General features: G+C 51.5%; 1 protein-coding gene across 1 annotated transcript; it reads left to right on the plus strand.

Moving 5' to 3' along the window:
- The first annotated feature begins 1033 nt into the window (after window positions 1-1033).
- Window positions 1034-22552, plus strand: ube2m (ubiquitin conjugating enzyme E2 M). Its single transcript, XM_078430729.1, has 6 exons — window positions 1034-1235; window positions 8473-8567; window positions 9720-9758; window positions 11808-11911; window positions 18504-18567; window positions 20126-22552. The coding sequence occupies exons 1-6, from the start codon at window positions 1127-1129 to the stop codon at window positions 20264-20266; spliced, it is 552 nt and encodes a 183-aa protein (XP_078286855.1). The 5' UTR covers window positions 1034-1126; the 3' UTR covers window positions 20267-22552.
- The last annotated feature ends 261 nt before the right edge of the window (window positions 22553-22813 follow it).

The following is a 22813-nucleotide window of genomic DNA, read 5'->3' on the forward strand; positions in this document are numbered from 1 at the left end:
ATCCCACCAGTAATCACATTTTCCCATCTTCTCCTTTCCGCAGAGACTGTTCCCTCCGCAACTCCCTGGTAAACTCGTCACTTCCCACCCAACCCAGGTACTTGGAGCCTTCTACAACATGCACTCTGACACCCAGTGTCACCCAAAGGTGCCCCAACATCCTACAGGGATAGGGGGAACCTGAGAGTTTGACTTCAGACCCTGTCCTGCTGCCAACCCAGACACATAGCCACCCAGATCCAAACTGTGGACCCAAAATAGCCACCCGGAGACACAGACCCAGACACGCATTCAGGCACTGCCTGAGACACACATCCAGTCACCATGCCAGACATAGGCACACACTCAGACACACATAGACAGAGACACTGCCCCAGACACAAACTCAAACCCACACACCCACAGACAATGCCCCAAACACTGTCCCAGATACACACATGGACAATGCACCAGACACACAGTGCCCCAGACACTATGCCAGACAGTCATAGACACATACGCAGACCCAGACACACACACAGTCAGACAGACAGACACATGGCCCAGACACAGATGCCCGGACACAGATGCAGACAGACACGAACACACAGTCAGACACAGACAGACACACACAGTGAGACAGACACACGGCACAGACATGGACAGACACACACACAGACTCAGACACAGACGGACAGGCACACAGGCAGACGGACACACAGTGAGACATGCACACAGTGAGACAGACACACTCAGACACACACAGTCGGACACAGACACACACACACAGACACTCAGACACAGTCGGACACACACACAGACACAGTCGGACACAGACACAGTCGGACACACACAGACACACACAGACACAGTCGGACACACACAGACACACACAGACACTCAGACACAGTCGGACACACACAGACACACACAGACACTCAGACACAGTCGGACACACACAGACACACACACACACACACACAGTCAGACAGAGACACGGACGCCGCCCAGACGTTGCCCCGCCCACGGCCCGGCCCGGCCCCGCTGACCCCCGACCCTGTCCCATGCTGCCCTGCGCTGCCCGGCCGAGCGGCTCCGTCTCCCGGCTCCGACCCGCCGCCGCCCCGCGTCTCCGCGTCCCCGCACCATGATCAAGCTCTTCTCGCTGAAGCAGCAGAAGAAGGAAGAAGACGCCGCCGGAGCCGCCAAGAGCGGCGCCAAGAAGGCGTCGGCCGCCCAGCTCCGCATCCAGAAAGGTAGCGGCGGCAACTAGGCCGCGCCGGCAGCCTCGGGCTCGAGTGCGGCCGCCGGGCGGGGAGGGGAGGGGAGGGGAGGGGAGGGGAGGGGAGGGGAGGGGAGGGGAGGGGAGGGGAGGGGAGGGGAGGGGAGGGGAGGGGAGGACGGGGGCGCCGGCACCGGGAATCCCCCCGCTCACCGTCAGCCCGCAGCGAGGAGGGACAGTGAGGGATACCCCATCACCCCCCATCACCCCCAACCCCCCCCTCACCCCCAACCCCCCCCCTCACCCCCAACCCCCCCATATCCCCCCAACCCCCCCTCACCCCCAACCCCCCCTCACCCCCAACCCCCCCTCACCCCCAACCCCCCCTTACCCTCCCAACCCCCCCATATCCCCCCAACCCCCCCCTCACCCCCAACCCCCCCTTACCCTCCCAACCCCCCCATATCCCCCCAACCCCCCCCTCACCCCCAACCCCCCCTTACCCTCCCAACCCCCCCATATCCCCCCAACCCCCCCTCACCCCCAACCCCCCCCCCCTCACCCACAACCCCCCCCCCTCACCCCCAACCCCCCCCCCTCACCCCCAACCCTCCCCTCACCCCCAACCCCCCCCTCACCCCCAACCCCCCCTCACCCCAACCCCCCCCTCACCCCCAACCCCCCCTCACCCCCAACCCCCCCATATCCCCCCTCACCCCCAACCCCCCTCACCCCCAACCCCCCCACCCCGAACCCCCCGTCAGCCCGCAGCGAGGAGGGACAGTGAGGGATACCCCATCACCCCCATCACCCCCAACCCCCCCCTCCCCCCAACCCCCCCTCACCCCCAACCCCCCCCCCCTCACCCACAACCCCCCCCCCTCACCCCCAACCCCCCCCCCTCACCCCCAACCCTCCCCTCACCCCCAACCCCCCCCTCACCCCCAACCCCCCCTCACCCCAACCCCCCCCCTCACCCCCAACCCCCCCTCACCCCCAACCCCCCCATATCCCCCCTCACCCCCAACCCCCCTCACCCCCAACCCCCCCACCCCGAACCCCCCGTCAGCCCGCAGCGAGGAGGGACAGTGAGGGATACCCCATCACCCCCATCACCCCCAACCCCCCCCTCACCCCCAACCCCCCCCCTCACCCCCAACCCCCCCATATCCCCCCAACCCCCCCTCACCCCCAACCCCCCCTCACCCCCAACCCCCCCTCACCCCCAACCCCCCCTTACCCTCCCAACCCCCCCATATCCCCCCAACCCCCCCCTCACCCCCAACCCCCCCTTACCCTCCCAACCCCCCCATATCCCCCCAACCCCCCCCTCACCCCCAACCCCCCCTCACCCCCAAACCCCCCTCACCCCCTCACCCCCACCCCCCCACCCCGAACCCCCCATCACCCCCAACCCCCCCATATCCCCCTCACCCCCAACCCCCCTCACCCCCAACCCCCCTTCACCCCCAACCCCCCTTCACCCCCAACCCCCCTTCACCCCCAACCCCCCCCTCACCCCCAACCCCCCCCTCACCCCCAACCCCCCCTCACCCCCAACCCCCCCTCACCCCCAACCCCCCCCTCACCCCCAACCCCCCCCTCACCCCCAACCACCCCTCACCCCCAACCCCCCCCCCACCCTCAACCCCCCCCACCCTCAACCCCCCCCCCACCCCCAACCCCCCCTCACCCCCAACCCCCCCTCACCAACAACCCCCCCTCACCAACCCCCCCTCACCCTCCCAACACCCCGTACCCCAACCCCCCTCACCCCCCCAATCCCCCCTCACCCTCTCAACCCCCCCTAATCCCTCACCCCCCCAGCCCCTCACCCCCCCAGCCCCTCACCCCCCCACCCTGCCCCCTCACCCCCCCACCCTGCCCCCTCACCCCCCCACCCTGCCCCCTCACCCCAACCCTGCCCCCACCCAACCCCTCTCACCCCTAACCCTGCACCCCTCCCCTAACCCCTCACCCCCCCAACTCCTCACCCCCCACCCCAACCCTGCCCCCTCACCCTCCAACCCCTCACCCCCCTAACCCCTCATCCCCCAAACCCCCCCAACTGCTCACTCCTCCTCTCACCCCCAACCCCTCTCACCTACACCCTACCCCCCCTTCTGCACCCCCTCTCCTCTCTGTGCCTCTTCTATCCCTTCACCCGCCTCCTCTCAACCACCCGCTCCCCCCTCTCTCAACCCCCGCCCTCACCTCTGACCCCTCTCCCCCACTCCCTGCCCCTCCATCCGCACTCTCATCTGTGGCTCTTCTCCCCCCACCCCTCCCAACCCCTCCCCCCCCCCCCCCCCCCCCCCCCCCCCGCCGCCGCGGTTCCTCTATCCCCGCCCCTCTCCCCTCCCCTCTCCCCTCCCATCCTCACCATTCCCATCTCATGCACACTCTAACCCCCATCTGCATCCCCACCCTCCCCCCCCCAACTCCCCTCTATTGCCCCTCTGCCCCAAACCCATCACACCCATACCCCGTCTTCCCCCTCTCCTTGATGTGTGCATGTGCCTATGTGTCTCCCCAGCTGATGTCTGTGTATCCATGTGTTCCTTTTTTAAACGCTCCCTCGTTCCCACAATGGTATGTGTTCCTTCCTTTTGAAGCTTTGAACAGTGATGGTAAGAAGAACGATCAGAATCAGAATATTTAGCTTGGGGAAAGCTGATCATGTACATCTTCCAGGGGATTGCCTTGTCAGGGTTATGTGAATGTGACTAGTAGTTTATATTTCTTGATTGAGGGTGCCAGTGCCTGAATTGTTCCTGTAACCATTTTGTTGTGTGTACTGAAAGCAATGGATTACTCGATTAGTGCATTTAAATAAATCTCAAATTGCCTGTAATGCAACATGAAGTAACTCAACAAAGTAACTTTGAGCTCTTAGTGTCTTCTCCAGACACATATCCTGGAATCAATAACCTAAATAAATTATAACTTTATTGGAGAGAATGCAACATGGAGCATTGCGATGGTAGGGAGAGCAGTGATTGGCGGCGTCATTGGGCATGCACTGAACTAAGTTATCGGCAAAACTGAACTGTTTGTGGTTTTGTCATACAGAGTCCAAGGCTCACACTCTGGAAGTGTGCTTCTGCATCCATTCTACAACACATGGAGAAAGCTGTTCTTGCGATGTGAGCTTTGCTGACAAGACTAGTATTTACTGTCCATTTCCCAGTTATCCTCAGTTTATTATGACTGATTATCTGAACTGGGAATGTACAACAATGATCGGGGTGGAGGGAGGCTGGAGACAAAGGTCATTTATTGAAATGGAGAGATAAACCTACAAAATGTGACCTTGCATGGGAGTTGATAGGTTAGATGAGTTAAGAATGGTTGGTTATTCAGTAGGGAACCAGCTGACCTGTTCAAAATGAGCTTAGAATTCACCTGGGTGGTAGGAGTGGGAAGCGTTGTTGCTAATGATACTTCCCCACTTTCCCTACAGCATGCAAGCATCGGCACAATTGACCCTGTTGTTATCCCGTGTCTAACTTTATTTAGGAAAGGTTGAGACAAATGGACCTATCAACGATAGGCCAAATGCAGGAATATGGGACTAGCCCAGAACTCCAGCTTGGTTGGCGTGGATGAGTCGGGTTGATGGGCCTGTTTCCAAGCTGTTTAGCTCTGACTCTATGAAGCAACATGTAGATGGCCCATGTTGAGAAAGGGTTGCACTCAACCTCCTCTCAAGCAATGAGGCTGTGCAAGTGGTTAGTATGTCGGTTAGTATGTTATCCAGAAAGATATATATGTTATCAGATATACCATTCATAGATACAATCAGTTCAAACTCATACAATAGATAGAGCAAAGGGAAAGATACAGAGTGCAGAATATAGTTCTCAGCATTGTCACGCATCAGTTCCTTTGGCAAAGTCCAATGTCCTCATTGTCGGAGAGGTGAATCGGACAGTACCCTAGCTTGTCAAAGCACCGTTCAGAAGCCTGATAACAGAGAGGAAGAAACTGTTCCTGAGTCTGGTGATGCTTGCTTTCAAGCTTTTGTACCTCAGGAGCAGAAAGATGAAGGAATAACCGGGGTGGGACATCTTTGATTATGTTGGCTGCTTTTCCATGGCAGCATGAAGTCATTCTATTAGTTTCAAGATTGTCATGGAAAAAAAATAAGATTGGTCCTTAACTTAAAGTCCTAAATTGAGGGAAGGCATTTACGATAGAAACTGTGAAAAGTTGATTGGCTGTTAGCAGAGAAAGGGAAATCTGGTGTGTATGAAGCTTCTAAAAGTAGTTAGAATGTAGGGCAAGACCAGCAATATTAGGAACATTGAGGGTCAAGTCAAAGACGATATGTGAGGCACAGACTGCTGGGAACAAATGCACCCCTTGAAAGGTATAAGTATTGTAAGAGTACATCCTAGAAAGTTAGAGCAAAAAAGGGTCCAGAAGATATCCAAGGCAGATAAAATACAGGAGAATCCAAAAATAATCCAGTAGTATATTGAAAGGAAAAGGGTAGCTGGGGTGAGAGAAAGGGCCCCGTAAGGATCCACAGTAATCTGTGTGGGTAGCCATGGGACTTGGGAAAGATCAGTACTGAACACTTCCTGTGTTCATAATGGAGAAGGACATGGAAGCTTGTGAGTTCTGGGGAACTAAGTGATGGATTGACGAGCAGTTGCTTCGATTGGTCCTGTGTAAACATATTAAACCATGTAACATACGATCATTGATAAATTAGCTTAAGATAACTATATAAATATATAACAATTAAAAGTTTTATTTTGAGAATCCTGCAGGAAAACTAAATTTGTTAAGACGAGTCTAGCCCCTTTTTCCCCACTGACAAAACTGTTTTTATATCATAATTTTCTATAACATGAGGTTTCTTAGGAATGCAACTCTCTCGTAATAGCAGAATTCCATGTACAAGGTGAGCTTGGTGGTAGGAATCAGATGGTGGTTTGTATTGGACTGTGACCAGCAGTCTGCTGCACGTCGGCGCTGGGGCCACTTTTGCTTGTCATCTATATTACTGATTTGGATGAGAATCTAGGTGACATGATTGGTAAGTTTGCAGATGACACCAAAATGAGTGGTCTATTGAACAGTGAAGAATGTTTTCTCAGATTACAACAGTATCGGGATCAGCTGGGAAGGTGAGCAATGGAAGAGCAGGTAGATTTGAACTCGGACAAGTGTGAAGTGATGGATGCGAGGAAATTAAACTAGGACAGGACGTACACAGTGAATAGAAGGGTCCAAGGGAGTGTGGTTGAATGGAAGGATCTTGGGGTACAAGTGCATAGTTCTGCAGAAGTGGCGACACGGGTAGCCAGGGTCATAAGGAAGGTGTGTAGCACCCTTCACATCATCAGCTGAGGTACTGAATACAAGAGTTGGGACGCCATGTTACTTTGTACAAAATGTTGGTTAGCCCACACTGTGTGGAGCTCTGGCCGCACATTACAGCAAAGATGTGTTTAAATGAGAGAAGGTGCAGAAAACTGTCACACGGATGTCTGGAATAGAGGGCTGGAGTTACGAGAGTTTGGAGTGGCGGGGACTGTTTCCCTGGAGCAAGGAAGGCTGAGGGGTGACAGGGAGATATATAAAGTTATGCATGGCGTAGATAGAGTAGGTAGCCATTGTCTCTTCTCTTGGCAGGGTGTCTAAAACTATTGAACACTGATTTAAGGTGAGAGGGAGGAGGTTGAAAGGGGATTTGAGGAGTAAATCTCTCACACAAAGCTTATCTGGAATGCCTGGGGAGGTAGTAGAAGGAGAAACAGTAGCAGCATTTAAGGGGCATCTGGACAGATCCTTGAATGAGCAGGCCATTGAGAATATAGAATGAATGCGGGCGTGGGATTATTGTCGATGAACAAGGAGGTCGACAAAGACTCTGTGGCTGAGGTCGGTTCTAAGCTGCTCTAGGTGTACAAGTATAGAGGTCTGTGACCAGTGGAGTATCGCAGGGATCTGTGCTGGAACCTTTGTTGTTTGTGATATATATTAATTTCATTTATATATATGTAGAGCTTTTAGGACATAAATCTAGATTGGTTGGTTAGTACGTTTGCAGATGACACCAAGATTGTTGGGGTCGCAGACTGTGAGAAAGTTGTCAAAACATACAGTGGGATGTAGATGAGCTACAGAAATGGGTGTAGAAATGCTAGATGGAGTTTACTCCAAGCAAATGTAAGGTGGTGCACTTTGGGAGATTAAATGTAAGGGAATAATGTACAATTAATTGCATGATCCTTAACAGCATTGATGTGAAGAAGGATCGTCAAATCCAAGTCCATAACTCCCCGAAAGTGGCAACACATCTAGTTAGAGCGTTAAAAAAAGCACATGGTATGCTTGCCTTCATTGGTCAGGTCAATGATTATAAGAGTCAGGAAGTCATGATGTAGCTTTATAAGACATTGGTCAGGCCGCATTTGGAGTATTGTGTGCAGTTCTGTTCGTCCCACGACAGGAAGAATGTGGAGGCTATGGAAAGGATGCAGAGGAGGTTTACCAGAATGCTGCCTGGATTAGGGGGTATTAGCTACAGGGAGATGTTGGACAGACTTGGATTGTTTTCTTTGCAACATCGAAGGTTGAGAGCAGGCCTGATAAAAGTATAGAACATTTGGGTAAGGTGAGTAGAGAAGTCAAGACGGATGTGTCGCCAGCAGTTAGAAACAGAAAGGTTCAGCGATAGTACAAGTCATGGCAGGGGAATCTGTGGACGAATGTTGGAGATGGGAGGAGGAGGTCGTCACCCGGCAGTGACGACTCCTTCCCATAGAAAAAGTCTCGGAGATGGAGGAAAAGCTCTACATCATGGTGATTTGTGTAGATCCTAAACTTTGGAAGTATGGGACATGCACGGTCAAAGTGGATGAAGAGCTCATTTTTATAATAAATTTCAAAATGTGTTCTTCACTGAGTCCTGACACATCAGTGAGGGCTTTCTACAGGGCCAACGAGAAGTTACACATTGCCCCTGATGTTTGTTTCCCTGTCGTGCAGAGGTACTGGTGGTCCCGAGCACGCTGCCCAGCCACTGTTGGAGGCAGGAACCCTCACAGTTTTAAAAACGACATGGATATTCTGTAACTGCAAGGTCACAAACCCATAGCTGTGATGTGGAACTGGTCTCAAAAGCACAATAAATCTCTGTTTCGATATTCCATTTCCCATTGCTAAACCAGCCAGTTCCATCGCTTTGTCTGCTCCTTTTACTTCTGCTGTTCACATCCAGGTTCTTACTGCTTTCTCTTTTTTGTTCCCTTCAGATATAAATGAATTGAATTTACCTAAAACCTGTGAGATAGTTTTCCCAGATCCCGACGACCTCCTCAACTTCAAACTCATCATCTGTCCAGATGAGGTGAGTGATGAGCAGGGCTTGGCTCAGCTGTTTGTGGGAGTCATAGACAGCAGGATGGCAACGTCTGTCTGAAACATGGGTGGGTAGGGGAAGGAAACGATGTAATCTCTCACAGTGATGCTTGATTATCAGAGGAATAGTGGAGCCAGAGCTGCACCAAATGATCACACCGGGTATTGAGGCTTGACACTGTCCAGGGCAGAAACATGAACGTGAGAACGATTCACATAACACTGTGGCAGCACCGTGTCCAAGCGCCAAGATTCACTGGAGTAACTTGCCATCGCGACCTTGACAATGCCTGCAAATCTGTGTGACCTCGACCACCAGGAAAGAAAGGTGGAGGGAGAGTGTAACTGCAGAGTGGCCCACAGTGAGGGGTGCCCACAGTGAGGGGTGCCCACAGTGAGGGGTGCCCACAGTGAGGGGTGCCCACAGTGAGGGGTGCCCACAGTGAGGGGTGCCCACAGTGAGGGGTGCCCACAGTGAGGGGTGCCCACAGTGAGGGGTGCCCACAGTGAGGGGTGCCCACAGTGAGGGGTGCCCACAGTGAGGGGTGCCCACAGTGAGGGGTGCCCACAGTGAGGGGTGCCCACAGTGAGGGGTGCCCACAGTGGGGGAGGTGTGTTACTCTTCACATCCTGTGCCAGGGATGGGTACACTTTTGCCATTAACCGTGCACATGTGAAGCTCCCTGTCATTTCTACAGCACGGTGGTGCTGACTTATAACTCAAAGATTGCCCCTGGCATGAGGGAGGCTGTGGTTGGGGGAGGCTGTGAGGTGGGTGGGGAGGGGGGCTGTGGTGGGGGGAGGCTGTGGGGTGAGCGGAGGGGGGCTGTGGTGGGGAGGTGGCTCTGGTGGGGAGGGGGGCTCTGGTGGGGAGGGGGGCTGTGGGGAGGGGGGTATGGTGGGGGGGAGGCTGTGGGGAGGGTGGCCGTGGTGGGGAGGGGGGGCCGTGGTGGGGGGGAGGCTGTGGGGTGGGTGGTGGGGATAGGGGAAGGGGGGTGGTGTGTCGAGTGTTGGAGTGGAGGGAAAATGTTCAATTGATTGACTGTCTTTTTGAACAGCATAGAATGTATTATGATGAAGATATGCTTATAAATAAAGTTAGTAATGGTTGGTTTAAATGTTTTCTTCTCTTTGCATTTAGGGTTTCTATAAAGGAGGCAAATTTGTATTTAGTTTTAAGGTAAGTGAATCCTGACCGAGTAATCAATGACACCTCATACAAAAACGATCATTTGGGGAATTTAACCGTGGCCAATCAACAGTTCCACTTGAAAGGAGAGTGTTGCTGCAGTTGCTGCCGTGTGCTGCTGCCCCTTACACCCAGCCCTGACAGTGCGGCCCCTCGTCCCCCTGCTGCCCCTTACACCCAGCCCTGACAGTGCGGCCCCTCGTCCCCCTGCTGCCCCTTACACCCAGCCCTGACAGTGCGGCCCCTCGTCCCCCTGCTGCCCCTTACACCCAGCCCTGACAGTGCGGCCCCTCGTCCCCCTGCTGCCCCTTACACCCAGCCCTGACAGTGCGGCCCCTCGTCCCCCTGCTGCCCCTTACACCCAGCCCTGACAGTGCGGCCCCTCGTCCCCCTGCTGCCCCTTACACCCAGCCCTGACAGTGCGGCCCCTCGTCCCCCTGTGACCACCCCCTCATTCCATCGTCCCCCTGCGCTGTCAGCTGCAGTGTGCGCACCCCATCATCCCCCTCCAACCCCTCGTCCCCCTGTTGCCCCTAACCCCCAGCCCTGACAGTGCAGCCCCTCGTCCCCCTGTTGCCCCTAACCCCCAGCCCTGACAGTGCGGCCCCTCGTCCCCTTATTCCTGCCCTCACCTGATATTCTGGATTCATTCCGCAAGGCTCATGATTCAACACTGTGCTGTTTCAATGCACATCTCCTCCCCAAACTCTATAGCTAAAAGGGGCCTGTGGCCATTGTATTGATATCTGTCAAACAAGTGGCTGAATGGCCCCAGTCTCCATTGGTCGATACTCGGCCATTGAGACTGTGGCCTTTTTCACACAAAGGGTGGTGGGTGTATGGAACAAGCTGCCAGAGGAGGTAGTTGAGGCTGGGACTATCCCAACATTTAAGAAACAGTTAGACAGGTACATGGATAGGACAGGTTTGGAGGGAAATACCCCCTCAGTTTCACCAACGAGAAAACCCCAGTTTTTGCCAGTCGCACAGTAAACCTGGATCCAGCTTTCTACATCTGCTTCCGTTGTGGCAAAGAGCCTGATTCTCGTTGTCTGCCCAACTTACCTTGCAGTTTACCCCTATCTCCATCAGTGCCGAGCAGCTGGGCAGATGTGCCGCTGCACAGATGTGCAGAGTCGGACTCGGGTTGTGAACCCTGATTGCTAGCCCCATGCTGACTGCCAAATTCTGTGTGTGTTTGCTTTGTTAATGGACAAGCTATTGCTGAAAGCCCCCCCCCCCCCCCCCTGGGAAAGTGACCAAATTATTATTGTAGAAACAGCATCACCTCCAGGTTTATTAGCTTCAGATTTGTTGCTGTTGTTATGTGTACCGAGATAGTGAGATCCTTGGGTTGTATCCAGGCACATCGTACCATATGTGAGCAAATACGTACATCAAGGTGGAACAAAGTGGAAAAAGAAACAGAATGCTGTATATAGTGTTAGAGCTGCAGATACAGGTGGGGGAGCAAGAATCCTCCTTGGTGCGTGACAGGACTGTTCAACAATCTGCTAACGGCAGGGAAGAAGCTGTTCTTGAATCTTTGCTACGTGCTTTAATGCTTCTGTCCCATGGGAGTGGGAGAGGAGCGAATGTCTGGAGGAGCGCGTTTTCCTCATTATGTTGACTACTGTCCCGAGGCAGCGTGAAGTGTAGACGGATCCGAAGGGGAACAGGTGGAACTGTTTAAATTGAAATTGTATAGAAGGAGCACAATGGTGCATCGTGGTATTTGTTAGGATTAGCAATGGGTATGATGTGGGAACACACGACGACAAAGATTTAGCTCTATAGTTGAGTTTCAAATGGCATGGATATGTTGCCGATGACTGAGGGAACCACCCTCTACTGTTAGTGTCTGGTGTTCCTCTGCTTTCAGCTGGGTGCAACACTGAGAGGACTACTGCTAAAAGTGTGTGTAACTCAGCATTCCTGGTTTCTGGTAATTATCCACATCCAACGGAAGAGTTCCCTGTTGTTGGATATGTTGGTAACAATTTGGAGGCTCTTGTGTGTGTATGTGTGGTTGTTTCACAGGTTGGACAAGGATATCCTCATGATCCTCCGAAGGTGAAATGTGAAACCATGGTGTATCATCCAAATATCGACTTAGAAGGCAACGTTTGTCTAAACATCCTCAGGTAGGCTGAATTCAGATTGGAATTTTGATCTTTGCGTGTTTTGCTTCTCATGATTTCTAAATGCTGTAACCCTCAGCTACAAGTTCACCATCTTGTAGGTCGAGTCTCAGCTGTGCTTGGCTGGGCAGCATGCTGGCCTCGATCAGATAGACACGAGGCTTGAACATAAACCTAGGCTGTCATTCTTGTCTAATTGCAAAGGAGTGGCATGGCTAGTGGAACTGCTGCCTCACAGCACCAGAGGGTGCTGCCTATGTGGCGTTTGCTTGTTGTTTCTGTGATTACATGGGTTACCTATGGGTTGGTGATGGCTGCTGTCTGAAGGGCATTTTTCTGTGCTGTATCTCTGAGTGTTGTGCCTTTTAAAGAGCTGACTTTGGATGAAGCATTAAACCGAGGCTGATCTTATATCTCAGGTGAATGAAATTAAAGAACACAAAATATCCACGGTGACTTGGCCAGTTGCCTTTTAATCCGTGATATTTTAAACAGAGACAGTACAGGGTATTATTGCATGGGAGTTACTTAATGCAGGTTAACTGGTCCATATAAACTTAGAACCATGGGAAAGGTCATGAAACTACAGGTACTGGCAGTCTCAAAAAGCAACAAGAGGTGTTTGGTGAATGTGCACAGAATGTCAGAGAACACTAGGTGGCAGACTGGGGCAAGACATTACTCTGCTGGACAAATCTATATACTAAAACTCTCATTTGTTTGTTTGTTTGCGATCGAATTTCAGTCAAAATGGTACACGATAGCGTGACAAATTTAGGCCCACCTTACTCACCGTCGTTGCTTTAATGGTAATGCAAGTGGTTTTATTGAAATCGGTATTATATTTTTAAAGTTATTCACATTTTAAAGTTTAAATCTATCTATTGGGAAGGAGGGGAAGGGGTGTAGGGAGGGAGGGGGAGAGGAGGGGAAAGGAGGAGGAGGGGTGGAGGGAGGGGGGGGGGAGGAGGGGAAAGGGGGAGGGGGTAGAGGGGAGGGGTGAGGAGAGGGTGCTGCACCAATGCAGGAGAGGTTTGGGCCCAACGGGTCCACTTGGTCTAGTTACAATTAAAACACAAAGTACTTGTGCTATAACTACAGGATAAGCACTCAACTAAGAAAACCAAGCCCAAAGCCAAAATATTATCTAACTATCTAACTGAATATACCAACCTATGCTAAGGACAATAAATAACTCCTTATGCAAAAAAATAGCTACCTACATGTAACTAGCTCTTAAAAAGGTCATATAGATTTGAGTATATTATTGGTGTTATCAAGTGGGGACCTCGCTTCACTGGTGTTTCGTTGAGTTAGGTCCACGACAACTCGGGAAGGCTCAACAATTGTTTCTGGTGTCCCACTGACTAACTGACCATAACACTATATCAGGCCTCAAACTAGTACTAATTATTTCCTGGGGAACAGCAAGCTTTCCTCCCAAATCTACCTGCATCTCCAAATCATTGGTCTCCCTGTAATCCTCAACCTGACAAAATATGCCTCAACGTTGCCACCTCTGAACACAAGGGACATGCCAGGTCACCCACCCACCCATTGTTTGAGGTTCTGCGGTGATGGCAGCACATCATAAATAGTCCTTAAAAGTAAACGTACATGACCCGCCTCCATACACACAGGTCCCTCCAACTAAACCTCCTCTTTGCTACACTCTCCCAGTTCATCCACTGTCCCTGCCTAACCTGAGCGATTGCCCGTATACATCTCACTGCTCCTCCTGACGACGTCCCTGCTCTATAACCAATTTCTCCTCTCTGTTGAACGTGCATTACTCCACACTGGTTTCCCTGTGCTGAGCCCCAAGCCTTTCCCTTGCTGCACCCCGCCAACAATGCCTGTACGCCTCAGAGCTGCTTGTGCTTCTTCTACTGCCTGCTTTGAGTTTCACTTCCTCCCTCTAGTTACACTTACCAAATCTATATTAACAGTTTCCCATTCCTTCCTTTCACATGCCATAGGCCATTTAACTCTAGGTTTCAGCCCGTTCTTTTCCCTGACTGGCAGATTAACCTCACCACCCCTTACATCCCCCTCTATCGCGCTTGTTCCCTCCTCATCAGTAACAGGGGTAATGATATCCTGCCAACTGTGGTTTTCTACCCATCGCTGGACTTCACTCCACTGACTTGTCAAGAAGTACTGCTCAATGTGATTTCCCTGCACTCCCTCTAACAAGCACTTCTTCTGTGCCAGGCCCTTAGCTGCTGTTACTTTCTGCAAACACAAGAACAGACTGGGAGCTTCTTTCCCTCTACCACTGAGCCGCTGCACTTTATTGATGCACTAATCGTGGTCTGTAGCCGGGTAATCCACCCACAGCTACATGTCACCAGCAGCTCTGCCTGACCCAGCCAGCCAATGCACGACTACATACAAACATAGAAAATAGGTGCAGGAGGAGGACATTCGGCCCTTCGAGCCAGCACCATTCATTGTGATCATCCACAATCAGTAACCTGTGCCCAACCTCTCCCCATATCCCTTGATTCCCTTGACTGATAGATGACAGGGTGTGTGGTTCATCCTTCTCCAGTGGCTAACGTGGCTCACCTATGATCACACTCGTCACTGAGTCAGAACCACAACCCATGGGGAACGTTTGAAGGAGTTTTAATGTCGTTCAGTGTGTTCATTGCAAAAGACAAGGGAGCGTCAAGTGATACATTTTACACAACATTTTACACAAAATAAAGGACACATTTTTAAACAGGATAGGATCAGTAGGAGATGTGTGTGTGTACAAAACTTTGAAATCTGAAAAGTGGGGCTGGTTCGGGGCTACACACTGTGTCGTAGTCCAAAGAACTGGAGCAGTGATCAGGTATTAAAAATTCAAATCTGACCACTGCAAGTTAGAATCGTGATTGGTTATTTCATTAAGAAGCCTATAGGTGCAGTGACCCATGTTCAGTGCCAGCCTTGGGCGCTGTCTGAGTGCAGTTTGCACGTTGTCTCTGTGACTGTGTGGATTTCCGGGTGCTTGGTTTCCTCTGACATGCATAGACTTGCTGGCTGGTAGGTTAATTGACCACTGTAAATTACCCAGGTGCAGCTGGGTGACAGGGGTTTGGGCATGTGACAGAAGTAAGTGGGAAATGAAGTTACTGAGAGCTAGCATATTCAACAGGCCAAATGCTGGCTTTCTGTTTCATAAGGAAATATGAATGAAGAGATTATCAAATTTTTCGTTTTTTTAGATTTAGAGATACAGCGCGGAAACAGGCCCTTCGGCCCACCGAGTCCGCGCCGCCCAGCGATCCCCACACATTAACACTATCCTACACACACCAGGGACAATTTATACATTTGCCCAGTCAATTAACCTACAAAGCTGTACGTATTTGGAGTGTGGGAGGAAACCGAAGATCTCGGAGAAAACCCACGCAGGTCACGGGGAGAACGCACAAACTCCATACAGACAATACCCGTAGTAAGGGTCGAACCTGAGTCTCCGGCGCTGCATTCGCTGTAAGGCAGCAACTCTACCGCTGCGCCACCATGCCGCCCTTTAGAGATACGGCGCGGAAACAGGCCCTTCGGCCCACTGAGTCCGCGCCGCCCAGCGATCCCCGCACATTAACACTATCCTACACACACTAGGGACAATTTTTACATTTACCCAGTCAATTAACCTACATACCTGTACGTCTTTGGAGTGTGGGAGGAAACTGAGGAGTTGTTTAAAATCCTGAGCCCATTCAGTGGAACACTGGGAAGCATTTTCCACTGCCAGGTACAGATTTATTGTGATTGACTAAAGAACAGAGTTACTGGAATGAGAGTCTGAGGTGCTGGTGCAAGCAGATCAGGAGCTGTCTTTCAATGAGACTTGGTTAAAGACCTGCGGGGAAACGTAATTACAAGGAATAAGTGGGATCAATGGGGTAGGCCTGGCTCAAGCTGGCACCACATGTGGACTGATATCACTGTCCCCTCTTAGAGTCATAGAGTGATGCAGTGTGGAAACAGGCCCTTTGGCCTAACTTGCCCACACCGGCCAACATTGTCCCAGCTACACTAGTCCCACTTGCCTGCGCTTGGTCCATATCCCTCCAAACCTGTCCTATCCATGTACCTGTCCAACTGTTTCTTAAATGATGGGATAGTCCTAGCCTCAACTACCTCCTCTGGCAGCTTGTTCGACACACCCACCACCCTTTGTGTGAAAAAGTTACCCCTCGGAATCCTATTAAATCTTTCCACTTCACCTTGAACCTATGTCCTCTGGTCCTTGATTGCCCTACTCTGGGCAAGAGACTGTGCATCTACCCGATCTATTCCTCTCATGATTATGTATATCTCTATAAGATCCCCCATTATCCTCCTGCGCTCCATGGAATAGAGACCCAGCCTACTCAACCACTCCCTGTAGCTGACACCCTCTAGTCCTGGCAAAATCCTCGTAAATCTTTTTTGAATCCTTTCAAGCTTGACAATATCTTTCCTATAACATGGTGCCCAGAACTGAACACAATATTCTAAATGCGGTCTCACCAACGTTTTATACAACTGCAATATGACCTCCCAACTTCTATACTCAATACTCAGACTGATGAAGGCCAAAGTGCCAAAAGCCTTTTTGACTACCTTATCCACCTGCGACTCGACCTTCAAGGAACCATACACCTGCACTCCTCATATCATATCATATATATACAGCCGGAAACAGGCCTTTTCGGCCCACCAAGTCCGTGCCGCCCAGCGATCCCCTTACATTAACACTATCCTACACCCACTAGGGACAATTTTTTACATTTACCCAGCCAATTAACCTACATACCTGTATGTCTTTGGAGTGTGGGAGGAAACCGAAGATCTCGGAGAAAACCCACGCAGGTCACGGGGAGAACGTGCAAACTCCTTACAGTGCAGCACCCGTAGTCAGGATCGAACCTGAGTCTCCGGCGCTGCATTCGCTGTAAAGCAGCAACTCTACCGCTGCGCTACCGTGCCTCCTAGATCCCTCTGCTCTACAACACTACCCAGAGGCCTACCATTTACTGTGTTGGTCCTGCCCTTGTTCGACATCTCAAAATGCAACACCTCACACTTCTCTGTATTAAATTCCATCAACCATTCCTCCGCCCACCTGGCCAATCGATCCAGATCCTGCTGCAATCTTTCACAATCATCTTCACTATCTGCAAATCCGCTAAGTTTTGTATCATCAGCAAACTTGCTAATCTTGCCCTGTATGTTCTCATCCAAATCATTGATGTAGCTGACAAACCAGTAACGGGCCCAGAACCGAACACCACTAGTCACAGGCCTCCAATCCGAGAAGCAACCTTCCACCTTCACCCTCTTCACCAGACTGAGATCCTTTTATATTGTTGGAGACCTGTTCGTTTTATGGAATCTATGCAAAAATATTGTCTGTGACACTTCTTTTCTCTGGCCCTGGATTGTATTCTCTGGTGTTGCTGCTTTGCCTCTCACCGGACCAAGACAGCCCGACAGAACGTCAGCGTGGGCCCTGGGATGAGCACTGGTGACCATTCATTTGGGAGTTTGTTGGAGAACTACAAAAAGACATAAGGGATAGGAGTAGAATTAGGCCATTCGGCCCATCGTCAACTCCACCATTCAATCATGGGTGATCTAAAGCTCTCCAAACCCCATTCTCTTGCCTTCTCCCCGTAACCTCTGACACTTGTACTAATCAAAAATCTATCTATCTCTGCCTTAAAAATATCCACCGACTTGGCCTCTACTGCCTTCTGTGGCAAAGCATTCCACATATTCACCACCCTCTGACTAAAGACATTTCTCCTCATCTATCTAAAATAACCTATTTTAATTCTGAGGCTATGACCTCTAGTCCTAGACTCTCCCCCTAGTGGAAACATCCTCTCCACATCCACTCTGTGCAAGCCTTTCACTATTCTGTATGTTTCAATGTGGTCCCCCCACATTCTTTGAAACTCCAGCGAGTACAGGTCCAGTGCCGACAAACGCTCATCATAGGTTGAGCTACTCATTCCTGGGATGATTCTTGTAAACCTCCTCTGGGCCCTCTCCAGAGCCAGAACATCCTTCCTCAGATATGGGGCTCAAAATTGCTCACAATATTCCAAAAGCTGCCTGACCAGCACCTTATAGAGCTTCAGCATTACATCCCTGTTTTTGTATACAAGCCCTCCTGAAATAAACGTAAATATTCTATGCACTGACCGGGTCTATTTCATGCCTGTGTAATTCTATGCACTTTGGTCTCGAGCCTCTCAAGATGTCTGTGACTTACCAACCAGCTCCTTGGTCTCACTGCTCCTTTGCCGGCTCCATCCATTTGGCAGCTGAATGGCTGCCCAGCTGGGGAGCTCCATGAAACGCTGCAAGATTTGCATTAGTGCAACCACTCTTCAAAGCATTTAATCTCTTTTATAAATGGCAAAATGGACAAAGTCAGTTAACACCATTCATCTGTAGTAAACTTGTAAACAGCAAGGGAAGGACTACGTGCTAAAGTTTCAGTGAGTTGAGAATGGTTTGATGTTTTACAATAGGATTACTTTGGCTGATTGAGACAGGTCTCAATGCTGTCTGATTCTGATTCTCCTGTTTCCTTGCACAGAGAGGACTGGAAACCCGTGCTAACGATAAATTCTATAATTTATGGACTGCAGTACCTGTTTTTGGTAAGTCAACAAGTGGCACAGGATGATGTTTGGAAGTTGGAAGCTACTTTACAGTGGCATTTTGAAGAATATTCTGTATTAGCAGCAGACAATTGTTGGGCATATTCATGGGCCATGTATCAAAATGGCTGGCAACCAGCAGTGCAGTTGTTTTCAAAGGTAAAACAAAGAGATGTGTTTTAACTAAGGCCAATATAAGGCATGTGCAGGAGAGGGGTTACATGGAGTTAGTCCACATGTCGGTATTATGTTGTTGGATCAATGGACTGACCAGTATGAATGCCCGTCTCCTGCTTGTGTGATCCTTGCATCCCATGCAACACTGCACAGGAACTGATCTTTGGTGATTTGGGACATCCAGCAGTACGGGAAAAGGGGGGGAGAGGTGGGAGGAGGGAAGGGGGTGCGGGGAGGGGGGTGCAGGGAGGGGGGAGCGGAAGGGGGGTGCAGGGAGAGGAGGGGAGGGGGGTGCAGGGAGGGGAGGGGGGTGCAGGGAGGGGAGAGGGGTGCAGGGAGGGGAGAGGGGTGCAGGGAGGGGAGGGGGTGCAGGGAGGAGGGAGGGGATGCAGGTAGGAGGGAGGGGGGTGCAGGGAGGGAGAGGGGTGCAGGGAGAAGGGAGGGGAGGGGGGATGCAGGGAGGAGGGAGGGGAGGGGGTGCAGGGAGGGGAGGGGGATGCAGGGAGGAGGGAGGGGAGGGGGATGCAGGGAGGAGGGAGGGGGGTGCAGGGAGGGGAGGGGGGTGCAGGGAGGAGGGAGGGGAGGGGGGTGCAGGGAGGGGAGGGGGATGCAGGGAGGAGGGAGGGGAGGGGGTGCAGGGAGGGGAGGGGGATGCAGGGAGGAGGGAGAGGAGGGGGATGCAGGGAGGAGGGAGGGGAGGGGGATGCAGGGAGGGGAGGGGCATGCAGAGAGGAGGGAGGGTAGGGGGATGCAGGGAGGAGGGAGGGGAGGGGGTGCAGGGAGGAGGGAGGGGAGGGGGGTGCAGGGAGGGGAGGGGGATGCAGGGAGGAGGGAGGGGGTGCAGGGAGGAGGGAGGGGGGTGCAGGGAGGGGAAGGGGATGCAGGGAGGAGGGAGGGGAGGGGGATGCAGGGAGGAGGGAGGGGAGGGGGGATGCAGGGAGGAGGGAGGGGAGGGGGTGCAGGGAGGGGAGGGGGTGCAGGGAGGGGAGGGGGGTGCAGGGAGGGGAGGGGGATGCAGGGAGGAGGGAGGGGAGGGGGATGCAGAGAGGAGGGAGGGGAGGGGGATGCAGGGAGGGAGAGGGGTGCAGGGAGAAGGGAGGGGAGGGGGTGCAGGGAGGGGAGGGGGGAGGTGGGAGGGGGGTGCAGGGAGAAGGGAGGGGAGGGGTGCAGGGAGGGGAGGGGGTGCAGGGAGAAGGGAGGGGAGGGGGGTGCAGGGAGGGGAGGGGGTGCAGGGAGGGAAGGGGGTGCAGGGAGGAGGGAGGGGAGGGGGGTGCAGGGATGCTGAAAGGCATGTTTCTAAGCCCATGGCATATCTGTGGGAACGCTGTTGGTAATGTAAATGTTTCTTTTCTACCTCTCCTTCCCCCTCTCTCGCTGTCAGGAACCCAACCCCGAGGACCCCCTGAACAAGGAAGCAGCAGAGGTCCTTCAGAACAACAGACGCCTCTTTGAACAGAACGTGCAACGATCCATGCGGGGTGGCTACATTGGCTCCACTTACTTCGAGCGATGCCTTAAATAGGGCCTAGAACGCACAAACTGAAGCCAGAGAGAGAGAGAATCTGACATACTTAAACATATAAAAACATTAAAATAAACTCGATCGATACCAGGAGGGTACAGAGGATGAGGAGGCACTTCTCCAACCCCTCAGCATAATGTCACAGGAAGACATGGAATTGGAATTTTTATTTTAAAAAGAGGACTGCTTGATTGTTGTCATAGCTCCAAAGCATGCCAGGAAGTTTGAACTAGATTTTGCTCCCCCCCCTTCCCGTCCACACCCCCTCCCCCCCCCCCAATTAAACTAATTGTAAATGTATTTCACTGGGAGTGCTGCTGTCTTTATCATAATACATTTCCTAAATGGCTCCAGAATATTAGTCCCACTGACCCCCTTGGCCTTCTCACCTCTGCTGTTGCCAGGTTTCTCTGTAGGTGAGAACATGCAGGATGGCACTGCTCCGCTCCGTCACAGGAGGGAGGCCCTGGTGGATCTGGAGAGAGAGAGAGAGAGAGAGAGAGACGTTTACTCTGAAGCTGTGTCCAGTCTGTTTTGAATGTTTTGCCTGTTCATTAAGTTGTATAGTTATTTTTTTTAACTGAAACGTTCCCTCCCCTTATTTGTGCCGCAGGTGATTTCCCTGACTATGTACAATGTTGTTCAAGGTTTAGGTTCCTCTCCATAGCTGTGTACCCACAGGCTGCCAGCAATTGCCAGGGCCCTGCTCGGCTCAGTGCTTCTGTCTGCAGTGCCAGACCGGTGCATCCTTCTGTAAATAATCACAGCGCTCAGTCCCGACCTGCACCTCCACCTCGAAGCAGGGGCTCTCATTAATATCGAGTGCTGACGTGGCTGTATACTCTAGTGATGCTGCTCATGAATGCACCTGTTTTCATATCACCGAGTTATTCTGATGTTGGTGTATGCAACCACTGTGTTTTAAACTAGCTCATGGTTCAGTTTTAATTTAAAAGATTTTGCCCAGTCTATGATGTTTAATTTTTACTGACCAGTCTTATCTTGAAACTAATTACAAAATAACTGTTACATCTAACTATCCCTTTAAATGTAATCCCCTCCTGACGATGGTTCTGCTTGGCAATTTAACTTTACGTCAGCCTTATGACCAACCTCCCCCCAAATCCCCTTCTGAGGTTGTCTGGCAAGGTACAGTTACTTGACCTGGAACACCTGTTTAGCTCTGGGCCCATGCAGTGAGTTATTGTGGCTGGATTGAAAGCCCTGCTTTCTGTTTTGAGGGGCTGGGGTGCAAGTAGAAGAGTGAGACCAGGCAGGCCCTTCACAGGACACGGGGCGCTGTGCTGTCCCCAGGGTGAATATCCTGGTGAAGGGCGGTGTTGAACTGGTGCAGTTGGGGCTGCTGTAGCATGAAGTGCAAAACCTGTGGGGAGCAGCGCAGTGTTTCTGATTTGTTCCAACACCAGTTTTCCCCGGGATCAATAAGAACAGTGTGATGTGAGCCAGGAAGCTGAATAAAAACGGGCTTGAAACTTTGCACCATGTCTCCCTTCACTCGTTATGTTTGCATTGCCTGGCGTTTAATCAGAAATGTCCAACTCTCGGTTACAATTGTGTTGCTGCCTGAATCTGGAACCCATGTCACATTGGGATAGCCTCAAGTTCCTTTTGCCTTTGGTCTGAGGGCTGGTTTGATGCCAAATCTTCCTCCTTGGCTCTCAGTCATTTTGTGCACTATGTTACAGTGCTGCTGTTGCAGAAATGTTTCTGTTGGTTCAGCTCAGCAGAACCTCTTTCTGTCCAGGATTATGAGTGTTGCTGACAAATGTCAAGGAAGATGTGATGCATGTTGCTGTGCAAGTGACCAATCTGGTGATAATGTGGTTACGAATCCAATTCTGTTGAGCATATGATGTTTATCACTCAACCCGAACAGTGGAAATCTAGAACAACATAGAATCCCTGTTGATCGACACCAAAGGAATTCACCCCACTGTTTCTCTCCTGACGGAACCTTGGTTTACTCATGAAGCTGAGGCCTGTGATCAGCTCTCCTGTCATGTGTAATGCATGTGTTTATATGTTTATACTGAGGAGATGTTCTGTTGCAAACCTGCCCCAGAGGGAATCTGTGTGGTTTATCTTCACCTGAATGAGAGGAAAAAAAACAGGTTCTCCAAAAAAAGGTTCAGATCTATGTGTTTTTTGGTAAGAATTGTACCTCTTTAGCTGGTATGTTTTATTCACACCACCTGCACATTGGCACCATATGTTCATGCTTGAGGAGAATGTACTGTATTTCAATTAAAAAAAAATTCCAGTTGACTTCTTCCACGATCACTTGCAATTTTTAAAAATTATGCTCAATTTGAAGCCAACACAGTAGATTTTCGAAAAAAGTTCTTGCAAACAAAAATGCTGCTTTGCCTATCTGATCAATGTCTCTCAGATAATACTTGGGGGAATTTAAAACGTTGCCTTTATTGAAGCCACAAGCCTTCCCTCTGCTGAAACCTGCGTTATCCCTGACTTGTGAAGTCACCCAAACCTTTATAGACAATAGGTGCAGGAGTAGGCCATTCGGCC

Source organism: Rhinoraja longicauda, chromosome 40 (assembly GCF_053455715.1).
Source record: "Rhinoraja longicauda isolate Sanriku21f chromosome 40, sRhiLon1.1, whole genome shotgun sequence".
NCBI lineage: Eukaryota > Metazoa > Chordata > Chondrichthyes > Rajiformes > Arhynchobatidae > Rhinoraja > Rhinoraja longicauda.

What these genes read in the sequence shown, in the direction of transcription:
- ube2m (XM_078430729.1), top strand. Translation starts at nt 1,127, where the DNA reads ATGATCAAGCTCTTCTCGCTGAAGCAGCAGAAGAAGGAAGAAGACGCC. An exon ending in TCATCATCTGTCCAGATGAG is followed by an intron (nt 8,568 to 9,719) that starts GTGAGTGATGAG and finishes CTTTGCATTTAG; the next exon opens with GGTTTCTATAAAGGAGGCAA. An exon ending in GTTTGTCTAAACATCCTCAG is followed by an intron (nt 11,912 to 18,503) that starts GTAGGCTGAATT and finishes TTCCTTGCACAG; the next exon opens with AGAGGACTGGAAACCCGTGC.